Source organism: Triticum aestivum, chromosome 4A (genome assembly GCF_018294505.1).
Source record: "Triticum aestivum cultivar Chinese Spring chromosome 4A, IWGSC CS RefSeq v2.1, whole genome shotgun sequence".
Taxonomy (NCBI): domain Eukaryota; kingdom Viridiplantae; phylum Streptophyta; class Magnoliopsida; order Poales; family Poaceae; genus Triticum; species Triticum aestivum.
Window position 1 is genome coordinate 112,489,493 of NC_057803.1, and position 18,653 is coordinate 112,508,145.

At 45.8% G+C, this 18,653-nt stretch overlaps 2 protein-coding genes across 2 annotated transcripts; one reads left to right on the forward strand and one right to left on the reverse strand.

The window, feature by feature from the left end:
- Positions 1 to 475: 475 nt before the first annotated feature.
- On the forward strand, positions 476 to 9,071 carry LOC123085472 (uncharacterized). The gene is made up of 21 exons (XM_044507106.1): positions 476 to 758; positions 924 to 1,004; positions 1,095 to 1,456; positions 1,678 to 2,023; positions 2,128 to 2,196; positions 2,312 to 2,510; positions 2,614 to 2,677; positions 3,104 to 3,553; positions 3,676 to 3,760; positions 3,853 to 3,912; positions 4,023 to 4,075; positions 4,244 to 4,380; positions 6,349 to 6,451; positions 6,528 to 6,585; positions 6,674 to 6,727; positions 6,813 to 7,022; positions 7,156 to 7,214; positions 7,334 to 7,396; positions 7,633 to 7,726; positions 8,167 to 8,307; positions 8,507 to 9,071. Exons 1-21 carry the CDS (start codon positions 636 to 638, stop codon positions 8,789 to 8,791), a joined length of 3,096 nt encoding a protein of 1,031 aa, XP_044363041.1. The 5' UTR covers positions 476 to 635; the 3' UTR covers positions 8,792 to 9,071.
- A 988-nt stretch (positions 9,072 to 10,059) lies between these two features.
- On the reverse strand, positions 10,060 to 11,479 carry LOC123085473 (organelle RRM domain-containing protein 2, mitochondrial). Its single transcript, XM_044507107.1, has 3 exons — positions 11,170 to 11,479; positions 10,584 to 10,652; positions 10,060 to 10,500 (listed from the first exon to the last, which is right to left on the reverse strand). Exons 1-3 carry the CDS (start codon positions 11,381 to 11,383, stop codon positions 10,265 to 10,267), a joined length of 519 nt encoding a protein of 172 aa, XP_044363042.1. The 5' UTR covers positions 11,384 to 11,479; the 3' UTR covers positions 10,060 to 10,264.
- Positions 11,480 to 18,653: the final 7,174 nt, after the last annotated feature.

The following is an 18,653-nucleotide window of genomic DNA, read 5'->3' on the forward strand; positions in this document are numbered from 1 at the left end:
CGTCCACGCCTCCCACTTAAAGAAGGACGGCGACCGTTCGACGTGCGGATGACGGGTGGGGCCGCCCGCTCGTGCGCATTGATGTGGGCGGGTGGGAGGTGGGTGGCCGCCTGCCACGTGGCCCCGACGCGGACGAGAGCGCGTCCGTTTGTTGTCCGTCGCGACCCAAACTCGCCGCAAGTTTGCGCTCGAAATGGGTCGGCCCGGACACAAAACAGATAAGATGGGTCCAGGCCGTCGCGCGCTGGGCCACCTGCTTTGTCCGTTTTACCTCAAACGAATAGGGCCGGACAGGATAGGATCGCGTGGTGAAGTTGGCCTTATGACTTGAACACTAATGGACAAGGATATCACTGTTATCCCAACCATCCAATCAGAATCACAGTTTGGTTTGCCTTAAAAAAAGTTGTGACGAAGCAAAAAAAAAATCGACGACTCATTACGATGTCAGGCTCTTCCTCTGCAATCTGCACGAGAGAGTCTGCTTGAAGCACGGTCGAACAAGAGATTTGCACGAAATAAACGATTCAGCGGATGAAATCTCAGCCGGCGAGAGCAACGACGCCGAGAAAGTAGCGCACAGCCTATACCAGCACCGCCCAGGCGACGACGCAGCAGAGGCCAAGGCCGCCGAGATGCAGCCGGAGCAGCGCGGCGGCGCAAACGCAGTCGGCGCAGCCGTTAGAATTAACTGCGTCGCGGACCTCCTGCCGTTCCTGCGCGGCGTCACCGTCACGTACCGCTTCGCCAAGCACAACGTGAGTAGTCCCCTCGCCAGTCCAACCCACGCCCAAGGCCCGCTTCTCTCTCTCCTCGACACCCCGCGACTCGAGCGCGCTCGCCGTCGCCGCCGCCCCCCGTCTCGCTTCCGCAGCCCCGTCCCCTCCCCGTGGATTCTCACTGAAAAAACTCGCCGCGCGCAGGCTTCTCTGGAGGGATTCGTCACCGAACGCGGCTACGCCTGCGCCTGCGACTCGTCCTGCGCCTATCGCCGCAGCGGCAAGGTAAGTGCCGCGCGACCCCCGCCCGTCTCGAGAGGAGGATCCGCCCGATTTGGGCGAAAATTGAGGGGTTCGTTTCGTTTGCGCGCGCAGGTCTTGTCGGCGCTGGAGTTCGAGAAGCACGCGGGGGCGAAATCGAAGAACCAGAACGGCCACATCTTCCTCCCCAACGGCACCTCGCTCTACGACCTCTTCCACACGCTCAGGGAGGTGCCCGCCGAGAGATTCCCAGCGGCTTTCCGTGAGGCCGCCGGGGTGCCAATGACGGTGCCCGCCGCCGCCGCCACCTGTCCGTCCCTTGCGCAGGGTCAGCCGGCGAGCAGGGAGCCGGAATTGCTTCAGGCTAGCCACGTGATGGTGGAGCAGCCTGCTTGGGCTGCGCCGGCGCAGCAGGCTTTCAACTTCGATATTACGAGCGAAGAGGCGAATGCCGGCTTGTCTCTTCTTGACTTGAGGTTAGCAATTCCGCTGACTGATTTGTGTTTGGAACTCTGTCTACTCGTGTCATTTCATAGCAAAGGTACAATAGGCCTTTTCCCTTGCATCAAATCGATAGCAGTCTGATAGAGTTGTAGAATAGTGACCAGATTGACGAATCATGATGTTTGGGGTGGTAAAACTAGAAGTCCGGGACTCATTGCAGGATTGTTCAGTCATAATGCTTCCTTTTTATCAGGGGAAATAATCCAGCCACCGAAGTGGAACCCATGGATGGCATTGAATGGCCTTCTACGGAACACAGCTTGAGTTTGATAGACGCCGCAGAACAGATTGAGAATGCAGCCCGTGGTGACCATGAGATGCCTGGTGTGGTCGAGGTAAGGATTACAACTGGTGATCGACCTAGGGATATTGGCTTGTCGACAGCCACCCATGTGAAAGTGAAAGTGATGGAAACGAAGTATCAGTCAGTGCGAACATCAGAAACCAAGTACAAGCCAGAGAGTTTACTTAAGGATGTCAGAGGATTGCTGTCCACTGGGCTTCTTGAAGGTTTCAGGGTGACCTACAAGAAGAATGGGGTGAGTGCTATTTCTTCAGGCAGTTTAGTTGTAGATTCAGCATGGAATGGTGATTGAAAACCTATATAGTTTAATTCATATAAATTTCATTTGACGGTCCTTAGGTGGAGCTGACTGGGTGTATCGACGGACAGAGATATTCCTGTGGTTGTATGCAATGTGATTACAGTAATGTGAGCATTCTGTTATCTTGACTGCGGCACTGCACACATTGTTATTCTTGTATATCTGTACCTGTGAATTCTCTGAAAAATCAAACCTGACCTTGGGATGCTTGATCAATTGTAGATAATGAATGCATGTGAGTTTGAGCAACATGCTGGCCAGTTAACAAACAACCAAAATGATCATATATTTTTGGACAGTGGAATTTCGCTGTATAAGTTGATACAAGTACTTAAATATAAAAGACTTGACTTGCTTGGGGACCTGATTGAAGAACAGACTGGTCTCACTCCAAATCTGATTGAATATGGAAAGTGGAAAGGTATTTTCATTGAGGACCCAAAGCTTTCTTACTTTTGGTTGTATTTCAGGATCTGATAATCTTTATGTTGGTCTATCTTTTCTCTGTATTGTGACGATTTCAGCTTCTTTTCAAGTGGAAAATAATGGTTTTGTTGATGCGCCTTCACATCCTTGTTCAACCCAATGGTAAGTTACTGTGCGCACACAAATTCATTGGCCTGTATCCAGATTGCATAAAAACCCATTCCTTCCTTAATATTTCCAAGAGCTCTGTTATGTTATCTGATATTTACACATTGGGGTGGGGTTGGGGTTGGGGGTGATGGGGGCTTGAACTCTGAATAAGCCCTTAATTTAAACCAAGGAAATATAACTCGATGCTATATATTTGTCAGTACAGATGGGACTAAATTTATGCTATCTTTATAATTTATAAGCTACTCTAAATTCCCAGCAGAATCGTACTAATTTGGAACGATCTCATTCCTTGGTCTTTACCATTTTTATATGTGTACTTCCTAATATAAGCTTTTGTAAGTACATGCATTTTGAGTGTCATAAACCATCAGAACACCAGACTGACTTCAGCTTTCATTCAAACTTCACTGCTAGTTTGCAGGAGTCAGCTGCAGGAGTGACAAGCCATAGAACTTTAGCCACTACTTCAGCAAATTCCTTGAAAAAATCTACTAGCAATCACATCTCAAACCTGAGCTGGAGTGCATTCAGGAGGCCACGGTGGCAATATAAGCGAGGAAGTACTCAAACTTCAGCTCCAACCTTGAGTAAAAGCCCCGAGAAAGGAACTTCGGGTCTATCTACATGCACTTCAATGAAAAGTGCCACTGTAGAAATTCCTAGTGAGAACATTGCAGATCCTCTTAGTCCTGAGGATATAAAGCCTAATTTGGCAGCAGATGCTGCAGTAATGTCGACCTCATCAGAGTGTGATCCCATAGATCTAGCATTTGCTTTATCAAGCTCAGCTTCAATTGTTCAAGAGCCACCCGTGAGTCACCACATGGACTCAAAGAAGAAAGAACCGCGGCGAACAAAAGTGAGGTAAAAGGTCAAGCTTCAGCATTTTCTTGACATGTCACATTTAGGGGATCTTGCTGTGCATTCGCATGCCATGAGATGGAAGTGATGCATAATCATCGATATGTGTCTTATTTTTGCCTCAGGGATAACTCCTTGCACCCGCTGGTTTTCAAGGAAGGCGGCCTTCCAGACCTTACTTTGTTGACTTACAAGTTGAAGCACGGAGAGGTCTTTTAGATGTTGCATGGACTACATTAGCCCTTTTCCACACTTGCAGAATTTTTAAAGACTCTTAAGACCACTCACACTTCTGATTTTAGGTTCTAAAGCAAGGCTATAAACGGGGGGCAGGTATAGTCTGTGATTGCTGCAATGAAGAGGTAACTATCTTAAACTTGGCTATCAATAAAGTTGTTTTTAGGATGCATTTATTATTATGTTCAATAACCAATAACCAATGGATGGTTGTGTTGTTCTCTTTCGACTTCAGCTTACTCCTTCCCAGTTTGAAGACCATGCTGGAATGGGGAAAAGACGACAACCGTAAGTACCACAATTTTACATGGAAACTGGGTCTAGCTTAAATTTATTGACTCACAAGAGTTAAAAGTTCTTGAAGTGTCATTCATGAAAGTGTTTGTAAAAGTTCCATCTCAAAATGATATCTCGGATCTTTAATTCATTTACATGGAGCCTATATTTTTGTTTCAGGTATCGCAACATTTATACCTCAGAAGGATTGACACTTCATGAACTGGCACTAAAACTGCAAGACAGTTTAAATTCAAATGGAGTCAGCAGCATTGATTTCTCTGACATTGATGACCCTCATAACATTGCTACTTCAGGTAAGATGCTGTTTATTTTCACTGAATAAGACCCAGTGGCAATGTGCTGTTAAGCTTTTCTTCTGTTTATATGTTGTATTTTGAGGGGCTATCTTCCTTATTTCTCTAAATGTCAGAATGTGACCTTTGTGAATGTTACACATATTAATCAATGTTACCTTGCTGCCCTGTTCAAATGAGGTTAGCCTACTCCCCACAGTTTGACCTATTTGGTAGCGTAGTGTCCTTTTTAAGTTAGCTTTAGACTCATAGGAGCTGAGAGCTAAGAGTTTGCTTGAGGACCAACAGTCACCATGTCGTAGAGGTGTAATGCAAACTAGAACACGACCCTAATGTGAGAATAACACTCTTGTAAACACCCAAATTATAAATGCAAGTATGCCACTCCAATTCTTTCGGTTCCATGTCATAGCAGAAGATGGCAAACAAATTGCAATTCAACGTGGCGATAGATGTTGTCCTCCTACCTAATCCATGATCTTGTGCATTCAACTTACTCACACCCATTTTCCTATGTTGCAAATTCAAAATGGTATCTCACTATAAATCTTGCAAAGGACCTACTAAGGCCGCTCAAGACTCTTTGGCGACTGCAACATGATCTTTTATTATATCCGCGCTCTCTTTTTAATCATGAACCATGCAACAGCCGCAAGACACCATTATCTTTTGATGACCCCCTAAGCCAGTGGTAATTCCTCTTTTTTTACGGTTTCGTAGCAACGCACGGGCAGTGTGCTAGTATAAGCTAAAAAAAGGGGGGGGGGGGGGGGGGGGCAGCCCCAGTGCATGTAGCTCCCGCTTGCGCAGGGTCTGGGGAAGGGTCCGACCACTTTGGGTCTATTGTACGCAGCCTTTCCCTACATTTCTGTAAGAGGCTGTTTCCAGGACTTGAACCCGTGACCTCATGGTCACAAGGCAGCAGCTTTACCACTGCGCCATGCATGTTAGGTTATTGCCTCATGTAGATTTTCCAAGGCAGGACTGTTGTGACTTGTGATCTGTCATCCAAATATCTACAAAGATCAAGGTATGGTAAACAGACATCACGTTTTATGAGGAAAATAATGTTTCCTTGGAGTCAGTACTGTTGCAAAGCTGGCACTAATTCATACCTCTAGGATCTTTTCTGTCGAAAATTAACTCTAGGCAACTTGGGTAGTGACTAGGCAAGGCGATGCACTTCTCTAATGTTATCTGGACACAGCAGTGTAGAACAGTAGGGTAGTGGAATATTGCAACTTTTGGAAAGGCAGTGTGGCCTTCAGGCCAGGGGTCTCATGTACATGTACGGTTCACCCCTCTCATCCTTCACTCTTTTGCTTTCTAAGGCTTTGTTCTTATTGTGCAAGAGCTTGCGGAGTTGGGTTTTCTGTTTTGGAAAGGCAGTTGGGGGTTTTCTGTTGATTTGTGATTCTATTCATCCAAGCGTACTTTTTCTGCCATCCAGTTTTTCTATCATTTCCCCACCCCCCTGCATGCATCACTTCTGTGCACTCCATTTTATGTGCATTGCACATTGTACTCTTAACTTTTAGAGAGTACTACGATGTTTTGTTGCAAGGATAGAACCGATTTCAGAATTTTTTATAAATGAGCAGCGTATTTTATTTAAGGAAAACTGTAGGACGTGACAGCAAAATGAGTAGTTGCACATTTCCTTCATGTACTGGACTGCATGACTTGTTTTCCTTCCTTGGTGATGTCTACCCACTCCTAGATCCACTGTGACTTTGTACTTTGAGATTCACACACTCTGTGTCTCTATTGTTCGTTGGGGGGGGGGGAGGGGGTGGTACACATGGTAATAGTAATAGAACCCAAATTCAATTGGATGCTTGTGGTACCAATATTGAATGATTTACCTTCAGACAGGGAACCAATGATCATATGGACTCCATGTTTGAGTAATATGAGTAAACAATTTATGGTCCTCAATCTTTGTGACAATCATTTGCGTTATTACAGGTTGTAGGAAAGAACCTTCTACCACCAGTAGACTTCTCATTGTTCCATTGAAACGGACATTACAAGGAAGAGTTGTTGATACTGAGAGCTGCCATTTATGTGGGTAAGAATTAGATTATGCACACTGTTGAATTCACATGATTATCCTTCATATGAAACTCTGCATCTTTTTTTGACAGCGATGCCTGTACGACTATTGGGATAATCAGCGAAGACATGATTATCTTCTGTAACCAGGTTAGTTCTGCTAAGTTCTTTTCTCGTTAGTGTCGTCTTTGATTGTTGGAACATTGTCTTGAAATTTATGCCATAATCATATCTACAGTGTGAGAGACCATGCCATGTGAAATGCTACAATAGTGGATTTCAAGAAAACAATGTATGTGACTAACCTTTCCTTCATATGTGGTGGAGAGCTTATCATGGCGAAAGACATTGCTGACTCATTGTATGGACTATTTCAGGAACCTCTGAATGTTTTGAGAGAATACATGCAGTGTCACTTCTTCTGCTGTAAAAAATGTCAGTTACTTCGTGCTTCTTTGCACCAAGAACTAAATAAGCGAGAAAAGATCAGACATAAAAGATCCAATGTTTTTTGGCACCTTTTAAGTGGAATGAATCCGAGGCGTGATGTGCAGCAGTTCATAGATCAGGTTATTGGAATCTTCAAAGTAAGTTCTTTCTGTGAGGGATTTATGGCTTTTTTTTCTTAAAACCTTGTTTCGCCAGTGATAAACTTCCAAACCATGGCTGTCATATTGCTTGTAGGCTGCAAAAGTCTCACGTTAATCTCTGTATTTATAGGTTGCGTTCCCGGAAACAGCTGACCTGGAAGGTGATGTCATACGAGATATGGTTATTGCGTAAGTTCTTGACTAAATCTGCAACGTGTACGAATAGTTTCATCAATGTGCATCTGGCCTGCATTTTTTCTGTCCATCTAGTCAACTCAAATAAATACACTAAATCACATTTTTTGCAGCACGGATGTAGGAGGAAAAAATGATTTTAGAGGAATGTATTGTGCAGTACTAACCACAAGCAGGTACCTTTCTGGTCAAGTCATGTATATTGTTTTAGCAGTTTTTGCTCAATTGGTCTGTGCAAAGCAACGACAATACTATTTTAAGTCTTTACGTTTGTGTAACTAATATAAACTGCTAATGGTTTGGTTTCTGGAACCTGAAATCGGGAGAGGAACAAGCAAGCAAGTGCTTCTATTTTCTATTTACACTATTTTGGTTAATCATACCTTTTTTTCTTTGTATGGTCGTATTGCAGTAAACTCGTTGTGTCAGCTGCGATTCTGAAAGTGCGCACGGAAGAAGTTGCAGAACTTGTCCTTGTCGCTACACATAATAAGTGCAGAAAAAAGGTGGGAATGAACTTACATTGTCTAGTCCACAATAGTGAACTCTGTCAGTTATCAGACGTAATTCCTTTTCTTTTTATGTCTGTATGCTAAGAATGATGCTGGGACTATAACTGGAGAATGTACATCTGTATATGATGAGGTTCTTAAACACTAAAGAAGAGTAAAAATATTCTGTTAGTATAATAACTTGGAATATGGTTTAGACAAAAGATCAAGACTGGTATTAGCAAGAACTAATTGTACGGATTCTAGAGCATATACTGTTAGAAGTGGACCTGCGGTTGTTATAACTTAGGCCCTTAGATTTGCTTCAATTTTTCTTCTATTGACCAGAAAATAATGAAGGCTTTTACTGTACTGGTTTGATACTTAATGTAACCAACATTTAACGCATCTGTGTAGCAACTAATATCCTTAGGTTTTGGTCTGTCTCTGTGCAGGGCTACTTCAGACTTCTCTTGAGACAAATCGAATCACATCTGACAGCCCTGAATGTTCAGTTTCTTATGGCACCCGTTGATCCTGAAATGGTACCAATCTGGTCCAAGAAACTTGGCTTCACCATTTTATCAGATCAAGAGGTAATCACGTACTCCCTCCGTAAACTAATATAAGAGCGTTTAGATTACTACTTTAATGATCTAAACGCTCTTATATTAGTTTACAGAGGGAGTACTACTTTTCCTTTTTGTTTCCGGGCTTCCCTGCTCGATCTAACATCATCGATATCACTCCAGTAGCGCTAATTTAATTGCACTTCTATTGCTGTCCTGTTGCCAGAAGTCGTCACTGCTAGAGGCACACCCCTTGGTGATGTTCGAGGGCCTAACATTGATGCAGAAATCATTAGCTGTCAACCCTGATCTCGAGGTTTTGAGTAACCAAGTTACAATGGGAGAACCGAGTGCACCTGATCTCGAGATTTTGAGTAAGCAAGTTACAATGGGAGAACTGTCTGCACCTGATCTCGAGATTTTGAGTAACCAAGTTACGATGGGAGAACCGAGTGCACCTTATCTCGAGGTTTTGAGTAACCAAGTTACAATGGGAGAACCGAGTGCATAGGCTTTGTAGCTTATGCTCTCTAATGGATGATTAGAAGCCCGACCTTTGTATATAGGGCTTTGTAGCGTATATGTAGCGGCATATGCTCTCATGTCCTAGTGCTTTAGGTGCCTCATTTCAAGCCTGTGAAGTCAGTTTAGTACTGTAGATCTTAGAGGTTAGTCCGTTGCAGTAGTATGTTGTGTCAGCAGATCGTTTTTGGTGGAAAATTTTGAGCTCTTTGAGTCTCTTAGAGCATCTCCAATAGACGATGTAGATGCAAAAATAACTATCTTTTACATCTCCGAGGCCCCAAAACACTGCTCCAACAGATGGTGCAGATGAAAAAAAAATACATCTTCATCTCCCGGAGATGTAAAGTAACACCACGCGGTGCAAATTTGCATCTCCGCCTATAGGAGATGTAAAAACGCTGGTCGTGCGCCAACTGCCAACCGCCGTTCCTTTCCCTTCCGTGTGACCAGCTGCCACCCGCCCATCTTCGCTGCTGGCCAAATCCGCACCAAATCGACGCCGCCGCCCCACGCCCGACTTCGGCCCCAGTCCCCCACCGCCGGCCCGTCGACCGCAGTCGTTGATTCACTTTTGGCCGTTGCCGAATCGAAGCTTCTCCGGCGGCCGCCGGGCCAGCTGCGACTTCGCCCCCCGTCCCCCACCGCCTGCCTCACCGGCCCGCCGCCTGCTCGATCCCCTTTTTGCCTCCACCGTCGTCGGCCAATTACGGGCAGCTCCGGTGCCGCCCCGTGCTGCCGCAACCGGTTTGGCTTCCTCTCGCCCTCCCCTGCCCATTCCTCTCCACCGTCGGCCGATTTCGGCCATCCTCGCCAGGGTCGCAACCGGTTTGGCTTCCTCTCGACCTCCCCTACCCATTCCTCTCCATCGTCGGCCGGTTCCGGTCATCCTCGCTAGCCCCGGCAAGCTGCAGCGGGAGCGCTCGAGTTTTGACAGTAGGTTCAGTGCACTAGTTTTACATCTTCAAATACATCATTTGTTGGAGTTGGAGTTTTACATCACAAATATACATCATCTGTTGGAGTTGGCTCTTTTTTGAAGATGTAAACAACAGTTGTGGGTGATGTAAATTATACAACACCTAATTTTACATCTCCAAATTTGCATCATCTATTGGAGATGCTCTTAACAATAATCAAAAGGCTGGACAGCATCTTGATGCATTTCTGAGCTAAAATTGGCAAAATGTTAGCAACGTGGAGATGGGCTACTTTCTACAGATCTAAGCAACAGGAAGATTTTCACAGATAATCGTGTGAAGCCACAAAGAGCAACATTATTATCTCACAAAAGGAACAGCGTTATCATTTTATGTATTAATACAGGTAGTAATGCCATTAACTTTCTATGGCTAGAACAACAATCAGAAGCATCTTACAGCAGATTAATAACCCTAAACACACGAGAACAGCATATCCATGCCCTTGCTAGGTGATCTGTAGGACTCAAGAGCCTAAGCAACTAACCACACCATCCTACAGTTTTATTTATCGTGAAGCCGGTGTGGGAGGAAGCAGTATCCGGCTGAGGAGCAGGCTTCTGCTCCCTTTGTTTTGCAGGGTCGACAAAAATGACCCATCCATCCAGAAACTTGGCATTCATTTCCTGCCGTGCGGTCTCAGCTTCTTGTAAACTCGCGTACCTTACAAAACCAAAGCCCTTTGATCTCCCAGAAACTCTATCTGTTATGACTTTCACTGCACAAGGCGACAAGCAAGACACAATGAGCAATGAAAATGAACATTGACTGAAACATTATTGCGAAAGCAAGCCTTTGTACCTTCAAGAAGCTGTCCGAAGGGAGCAAACGCGCTCTTGAGCTTCTCATCTGTCGTTAGCCTTGAAAGGCCTGCAATTGCATTGCATATAAAATATATGATCATGCGCATGTGGAAAAAAAACAGCGCAAAGCAGGGCTACACTCGCAAAGTTTCAGTTAGTTACTGAGACCAGCAATTAAAGTCCAAACACAAATGCGACATATCACATAGGAGCTTTGGCGTAGTATGATCAGCGATGCAGAAGCCCATACCAATGAAACAATTCAGAAACCAATCTAATTGATAGCGCAATGGTTTACTCCAATTCAGCATATCAGTTGTTCTTGCTAAGACACGTCTGATATGCACATAGATATCATTAGACCAGAAGTGGTACAGTTAGATTAATTTGCACGGAGAGCATCTACATTGATTGCTCTAATTTGCCAGGGCAGGATTAGAACACATGGTAAACATCTAAAGCTATCCCCAAATTCATCCCCAAAAATGGGCTCGCCCTCTCCCCGAGACTAACTTGTAGCGATGTGGTAGAGAAAAAGCTGCTATGCGGGTTGGGAGGGGAGGGGACGGGAGGAAAATCGTTACCGCTGACGAAGAGCTTGGGGGTGGTGAGCGGCGGTACGTTGGCGACCTCGGTGTCATCGCCGGAGATGGTCGACGGAGGTGGCAAGGTGGGGGAGGGGCCCGAGGAGGAGGAGGAGCAGAAGGCGGCGCGAAGTACAGAGGAGCGGGAGGATGAGAGGGGGGTGGATCCGAGGAGGCGGCGGAGCAGTGTGGAGGCAGACGAGGAGAGGGCCATGGCCGGCGGCTAAAACCCTAGCTCCCGTCCAACCCTCAGGTTCAGCGTTCAGCGTTCTGGGTTCGTGGGAGGTGGCTCAGGGCGTTCTGGGTCTGACCCGGCCTGATAATCTTTCTGCTTGTTCTGGCGTATGGACCCGGCACTTCTTTTACCTCCGTTTTTCCAAGACAGTTTCACGAATAAACATTTCTAGGGAAACTCTATGCACTTATCCAAACAAAAATCTCATATTAGAAGTTTTTTTATTAAAAAATAAGTTGGTTTTAACATGTGCTCGGAAGTAAGAGCATCTACAACCGGACCGTCCACTTACCTCCTAAACCGGGCGAATATGTTTAACATTGTCAAACAAAAAAAGTCACCTAACCAGACCCTCAAGATCTGGTCAAACGTATGGGATGTCCGACACCCTTCATATTCAGCTCCTATGCGAGGCGGACATAGGATACCTGGACGCGTACGCCACGTCGAATCCGACATGTCGGTTCGACTCCAAATCCCTCCAATTTAATCAAGTCCACCATATCGCACCTCTGCTGTGCCAGGGAAACTGTGGGAGCCTGTGATTGAGCCTAAGGAGGTTCAGGTAATTAAAACACATGTAGTCTGTCGCTCGTTGTCCTACGCTACCATGCTTACTAATTCTGCTCAGATTGTGGAGGTGAAGGGCGACGTGGATTCAGGTCTGAAGATGTCCAGTGACTGTGTGGTACAATTACCTTTTTCTGAATGTGGTGATGAGGTGATTCTCACTCCTCCGCTTGCGCATGAAGCAGCTCTGAGGTTCAGTAAACTCAATGCTCGTGAAGTGCATGAGAACATTGAAGCCAAGGCCATCCGTCTCGCTCAACAGAGAGACCTGGGATGTAATATTCAAAAATCTTGCAAAAGTTCTTTCGATTCATTATCAAATACTAAACTGATGAATAGAGCTGCGGAGATGGGTGTTATCGTTCCTGACAATGATTTTACATATGTTAATGTTCTTAGAGAACTTGAAAAGGTTAGGGAAAATCTAGATGAAAAAGAAATAAAATGGGATAATCCTGGGGAGTATGATGAGGACATTATTATTACCAATGGCCTTGGCAAAACAGCCCAGGTCATTTTGACCTGGCTAGATCAGGAAGAGGCTATGCATGAGCTGATCTCTGCTAGCAAACAAAAAAAAGGAAACCCTAAGAAAAAAAAATCCAATGTTAAGCTATCCAGACCTATGAATAGAAGCCAGGAAAAAAAATCCAATGTTCTTAGAGGAACCTCGCTGTAGCCCTCCTATGCCTCCTGGTAGGGCTACTCGGTCTCAATTTCATAAAAAAAAAGTTCCAAATGAGAGGCCTCATTTGGAACTACGGGAGGGCAGGCAAGAAAGGAATGGCCATCTGCCTCTCTGACCTGATCAGTGATCATTCCTTGGATTTCATTGGCTTGAAAGAAACTATGAAAAAGGACTTCACCCCTAAGTGCCTTAGAAGAATTGACCCTTTTTGGCCTGTTTCATTGGGAGTGAATCCCATATGTGGGGAAATCGGGTGGTATCCTTGGGGGGGGGGGGGTAGACAAGACACCATGAATATTACTTCCCGTTGTAAAGGTAAATATATCCTACAGTTGAATATCCATGACAAGAAAAAGAAAAAAGACTGGCGGCTGCTGCTGGTTTATGGCTCAGCCCGTGAGGAGTTCAAAGAAGAGTTTTTAGTCGAGTTGGCTGCTATATGTGGCAACATGAATATACCCTACATTGTGGGTGGGTGGGGGGATTTTAATATCCTTAGGCACGAAAATGAGAAGAATAAAAAGATGAATAGTAGTAGATCTACTAATCTTTTCAATTCCATCATCAATGCACTTGCTCTTAGAGAAATCCACACTAATGGGGGAAAACACACCTAGACAAACAACCAGGCTCACCCCACACTAGAGAAACTAGACCGTATCCTGATGTCCGAGGACTGGGAGGATCTTTTCCCAATGGTGTCTGTAAGAAAACTGGTTCGGGAGATCTCAGACCACAATCCTCTCTTACTTTCGTCTGGTGAGGAGGGGCGTGAGGCTCCTAAACCTCGTGAATTTCGGTTTAACCTTGCATAAATTAAAGATGAGATGTTTCTTCCCACGGTCAGTAGGATCTGGGCTAGGAAAGTTCATGCATCTGATCCCATTGACATTTTAAATATCAAATTGAAGAGATTCAAAAGTTACTTCAAAGGGTGGGGGTCTAATAAATTTGGCCACGACAAGAGGAGGAAAGAAGAGCTTAGGGTTGAACTTTCTATGCTAGAGGAACTGGAAGAGAATGGGCCCCTGTCTCCTGAAATGTACAGTATTAAGATAGATGTGAGCACAGAGCTGCACGAGCTGCTGATAAATGAAGAAATATTTTGGCTGCAGCAGTCTCATGCACGCTGGCTATTGAAAGGAGACCTCAACACTGATTACTATCATAAAATTGCTAATGGTCATAAGAGGAAAAATACAATCCACTCCCTTAGAGTGGGTGATGTGGAGATTGAATGCATAGATAATCTGATTGCTCATGTGACAGACTTTTACAAAAACTTATTTGGTCCTGAACCTAGTAATATGTTTCATCTTGACCCTAATACCTGGTCTGATGAGGATGCAAGAGAGAACGCTGGTTTATGCCGTGAGTTCACAGAAGAAGAGGTGAAGGAAGCGTTGTTTTCCATGGCCCCTAATAGAGCCCCCGGCCCTGGCAATATTCATGTTGAATTTTATCAGATTTGTTGGGAGATAGTTAAAAAAGATATTATGTCTTTATTTGAACACTTTCATAAAGGGACTCTCGACATCCAACGTCTTAACTACGGTGTGATAACACTGTTGCCTAAGAGTGCTGGGGCAGACAAAATAAAACAGTTTAGACATATCTGTCTCCTTAGGTGCCCATATAAAATGATCAGTAAAGTGCTAGACCGTAGAGTGGAGAAGTATGCCAATAAGTTGATTAGCTCGACCCAAAATGCTTTTGTTAAAGGGAGGAATATCATGTATGGTGTTCTCTCTCTGCATGAGATATTGAACTATACTCATGTGAAGAAAAGGGTGGGGGCAGTACTAAAACTCGACTTTGAAAAAGCCTACTACAGGGTGAATTGGGAGTTCCTGTTAGAATGTCATAAGCAGCGAGGCTTTAATGAAACCTAGTGTGGTTGGATTAAATTTTTTTTGCATAATGGGACGGTGAGTATCAAGCTTAATAAATGTGTGGGACCCTACTTCCAAAGTGCCAAAGGGGTCAGGCAAGGGGACCCGCATTCCCCCTTTTTTGTTCAATCTAGCCGTTGACTGCCTCGCGAAGATGATCATTAATGCCCAGAAGAACAATATGCTAGTGGGCTTAGCCTCTGATCTCATCCCGAACGGGGTTGCAGTCCTACAATACACCGATGATACCATCATCTGCCTAGAACATGATATAGACAAGGCCGTAAACTTGAAACTCTTGTTGTATATGTTTGAAATGATGTCAGGGCTCAAAGTTAACTTTCAAAAAAGTGAGATCCGTATAGTTGGGGGGGGGACAAGAGTATTACAAAACAATATGTTGACCTGTTTAATTGCGGCGTTGGCAATTTCCCTATCAAATATCTTGGCATGCCAGTTAGTTATACTACCCTTAAGAATTTTGATTGGGGATTTATTATGGCTAAGTATCTCAAAAGGTTTGAGGCCTGGATTGGGAATGCAGCCTCCATGCATAGGAGGGAGGCTTACCTTGTTAGATTCTATTGTCACACAAATTTCCCTGTATCACATGTCCATGTGGCTTATGAACAGAACTTTTATTGAGAAGCTTGATAAACACAGAGGGAAAAAATTGTGGGGGTGTAATAAGAAAAAGAGATACCACCTTGTCAGGTGGAACAGAATCTGTAGATCCAAAGAAAATGGGGGTTTGGGGGTTAAAGACCTTAGGAAACAAAACATCAGCTTAATGGTTAAGTGGTGGTGGAAATTGGAAATCCAGAAAGGGTTATGGCAGAATATTGTACGAGCGTGGTACCTGAATAAATAAACAGTGGCCTCGGTTGAGCCCAGGTTCTCAGACTCCCCTTGCTGGAAAGCTCTTCCCAAAGTCAAAACGCTATATATGGCGGCTAGGAAGATCAATACCAAATCAGGGAACCTCACGAGGATCTGGAAAGATCCTATTGGTGAGCGGAGCCCGTTTCAAGAACAAATACCCCCTGTTGTTTGACGTTTGCAACAATCAAGACTGTATTGTGGATAAGTTTGGCCATATCGATGTACAAACATTCTTTCGTAGGAGACTTTCCTCGAAATGCTGGGTCAGTGGAAAGACATGAGAAATACCATTGCAAGTATCCCACTGACCCGAGAAGATGGTCAAGTGACCTGGGGGCTTACAAGCAATGGAAAATTTTCTACTAAATCCATGTATAAATGGTTGGAAAGACCCCTTAGTGGGTGTCATTATAGATGGATTTAGAGAGCTAAAATTCCCCTCAAAATCAAAATATTTATGTGGCAGCTGTCCCAGGATGCTGTCCTTACTAGATATGTCATGAAAGGGAGGAGATGGCCTGATAATACTAGTTGCTCTTTTTGTAACAACCTAGAAACATCCCAACATTTGTTCTTCACTTGTCTTGTTGCTAAAGTTGTGTGGAGTTGTATTGGGATGACATTGGGCACATATAGTTGTCCAAACAACTACTGGCAATATTACTCTTGGTGCAACACTTTTCTCCCTGTCGGAGAGAAGTATTATACCCTCGGCTTGGCTGCCGCGTGTTGGGCTATCTACTTGCTCGCAATTGGGCTACTTTTGAGAAAAAACAAATCAAAACACCTTCCGAGATTGTTTTCTCCATGTGTTCCTTTCTCATTTATTGGACAGGTCTTCAGAGTGACGGAGGAGCCAAGGAGCTGCGGGGAGGCGCAGAGATGATCAGGGCAAGTACAATGAACCTGATGAAGATGTGCAATGCGGTGCGCCGACCGATCAAGAGCAAATAGGCGGAAGCGGGTCAGTGATCTTTCTTTGGTGGAAGCTCCCTCGATAGCTGATGATGTTTTGGTCTCCTTGTGGTTGGACTGGAGAGTGGTCTCACTTTTCACCTGGCTGGACTTTTTGTGTAATAGGTTGTAGTTTAGCTTGAACTTTGATTTGGTGCTATCAGGTTTTCGCCCCGCAGCACTCGTTTCGATGGCGGGCCAGTGTGGTGGGTTTCCTAGTAGTGTCTGAACTCGCTCCCCACGTTCCCTCCTCCTGATGTCTTTGGAACTATTGTATTTCCGTTCATTTGCAATGAAAGGGGTGCAGCCCGGTTCGGAAAAAAATATCGCACCCCTGCTCTCACGGTTTTCCTTCCTTTCCTGGCTTTGAGTCGTCGCCTCCTCCACTATTACTTGCGTTTGTGCCGCCCCCCTCGTCCATCGTCCTAGATGTCAACGCCCACTATCACATCCTCATTCACCATGGACGATGGCTCGACGGAGTCCATGAGGGGCCTAGTAGTCGCGAGCAACCCGGAGACCATCTCCTAGAGGGAGCGATGCACCCTATAGCGTGTCCGCGAACTGCAGGGAAGGAGTGTTGGGGAACGTTGCATGGGAAACAAAAAATTTCCTATGCTCACCAAGATCCAATCTAGGAGATGACCATCTACGAGAGGAGAGATTAGATCTACATACCCTTGTAGATCGCTAAGCGGAAGTGTCAAGAAATGCGGTTGATGTAGTCGAACGTCTTCACGGTTCAATCACGATCCATCCCGCGAACTCCGATCTAGCGCCGAACGGACGACACATCCGCGTTCAACACACGTACGGCTTGATGACGCCTTCACCTCTCAATCCAACGAGCGATGGTGAAGTAGTAGCTCAAGTCCTCCGGCAGCACGACGGCGTGGTGGCGGCGGTGGTGGAGAAATCTTGGCAGAGCTTCGCTAAGCACTATGGAGAAGAAGATGGCTATGAGGGAGAGGAGGGGCAACGTCGTGGCACGAATAGATCTGTATGGGTGCGGCTGCCCTCTCTCCACCTCTTTATATATAGGGGGAAGGAAGGAGGAGGGGGCGCCCCTAGATCCAATCTAGGGGGTGGCAGCCAACAAGGGAAAACCCTAGATGGGTTTTGGCCCCCCACCCCTTAGGAGACTTGACCCCCAAGGCAAAGGGGTGAGCTGCCCTAGGGAGGCGGCCCACCTCCTTTGGCAACATGGGAAGGGGGCTTGGGGGGCGCACAGCCCCTTAGTGGGCTGGTGTGCTCCCTCCCCTTGGCCCATGAGGCCCCCCAACACTCGCCGGGCCCCCGAAACCCCTTTCGGTCATGTTGGTCATAACCTGGTACCCCCGAATCACTTCCGGACTCCAATACCCTTCGTCCAATATATCAATCTTCACCTACGGACCATTCCGGAGTTCCTTGCCATGTTTGGGATCTCATCCGGGACTCCGAACAACATTCGGTAACCACCATAATGACTCAACTATACTTATATCGTCACCAAACATTAAGTGTGTAGACCCTGCGGGTTCGAGAACTATGCAGACATGACCGAGACACCTCTACGGTCAATAACCAATAGCGGGACCTGGTTGCCCATATTGGCTCCTACATATTCTATGAAGATCTTTATCGGTCGAACCTCGATGTCAAGGATTCAGCTAATCCCGTATGTAGTTCCCTTTGTCTATCGGTATGTTACTTGCCCGAGATTCGATCGTCGGTATCTCCATACCTAGTTCAATCTTGTTACCGACAAGTCTCTTTACTCGTTCCGTAATACAAGATCCCGTGACTAACTTCCTTAGTCACATTTCTTGCAAGCTTCTTGTGTTGTTGTATTACCGAGAGGGCCCGGAGATACATCTCCGTCATATGGAGTGACAAATCCCAGTCTTGATCCATGCCAACTCAACAGACACTCTCGGAGATACCTATAGAGCACCTTTTGTCGGTGTTCTAGGAATGGGGGTCCCCAGACTTGCCTGCCTGCGGCCTGCGGCGTGGCTCGAGGAGGGGCCCAGCGCAGCCCATCTTCATCAACATAGACCCAAGACCCTCGCGAGGGGCCAAGCCTTGCGGGGCGGACGACACGGAGCTTCCTCAGGCACGGCCTCATCAGGCTGGCTCGCGAGGAGGCGGAGAGATCAAGGCGGGGTACCTCACGAGGTGCCCGTGACGCAAGCCATGACGACCAAAGGCGTCAGGCGGGCGCCAGCCACGCAGTGTCCTCCTTTCCTCTTTGGTGCAAAGGGAGCAAGCGCAGGCGAGA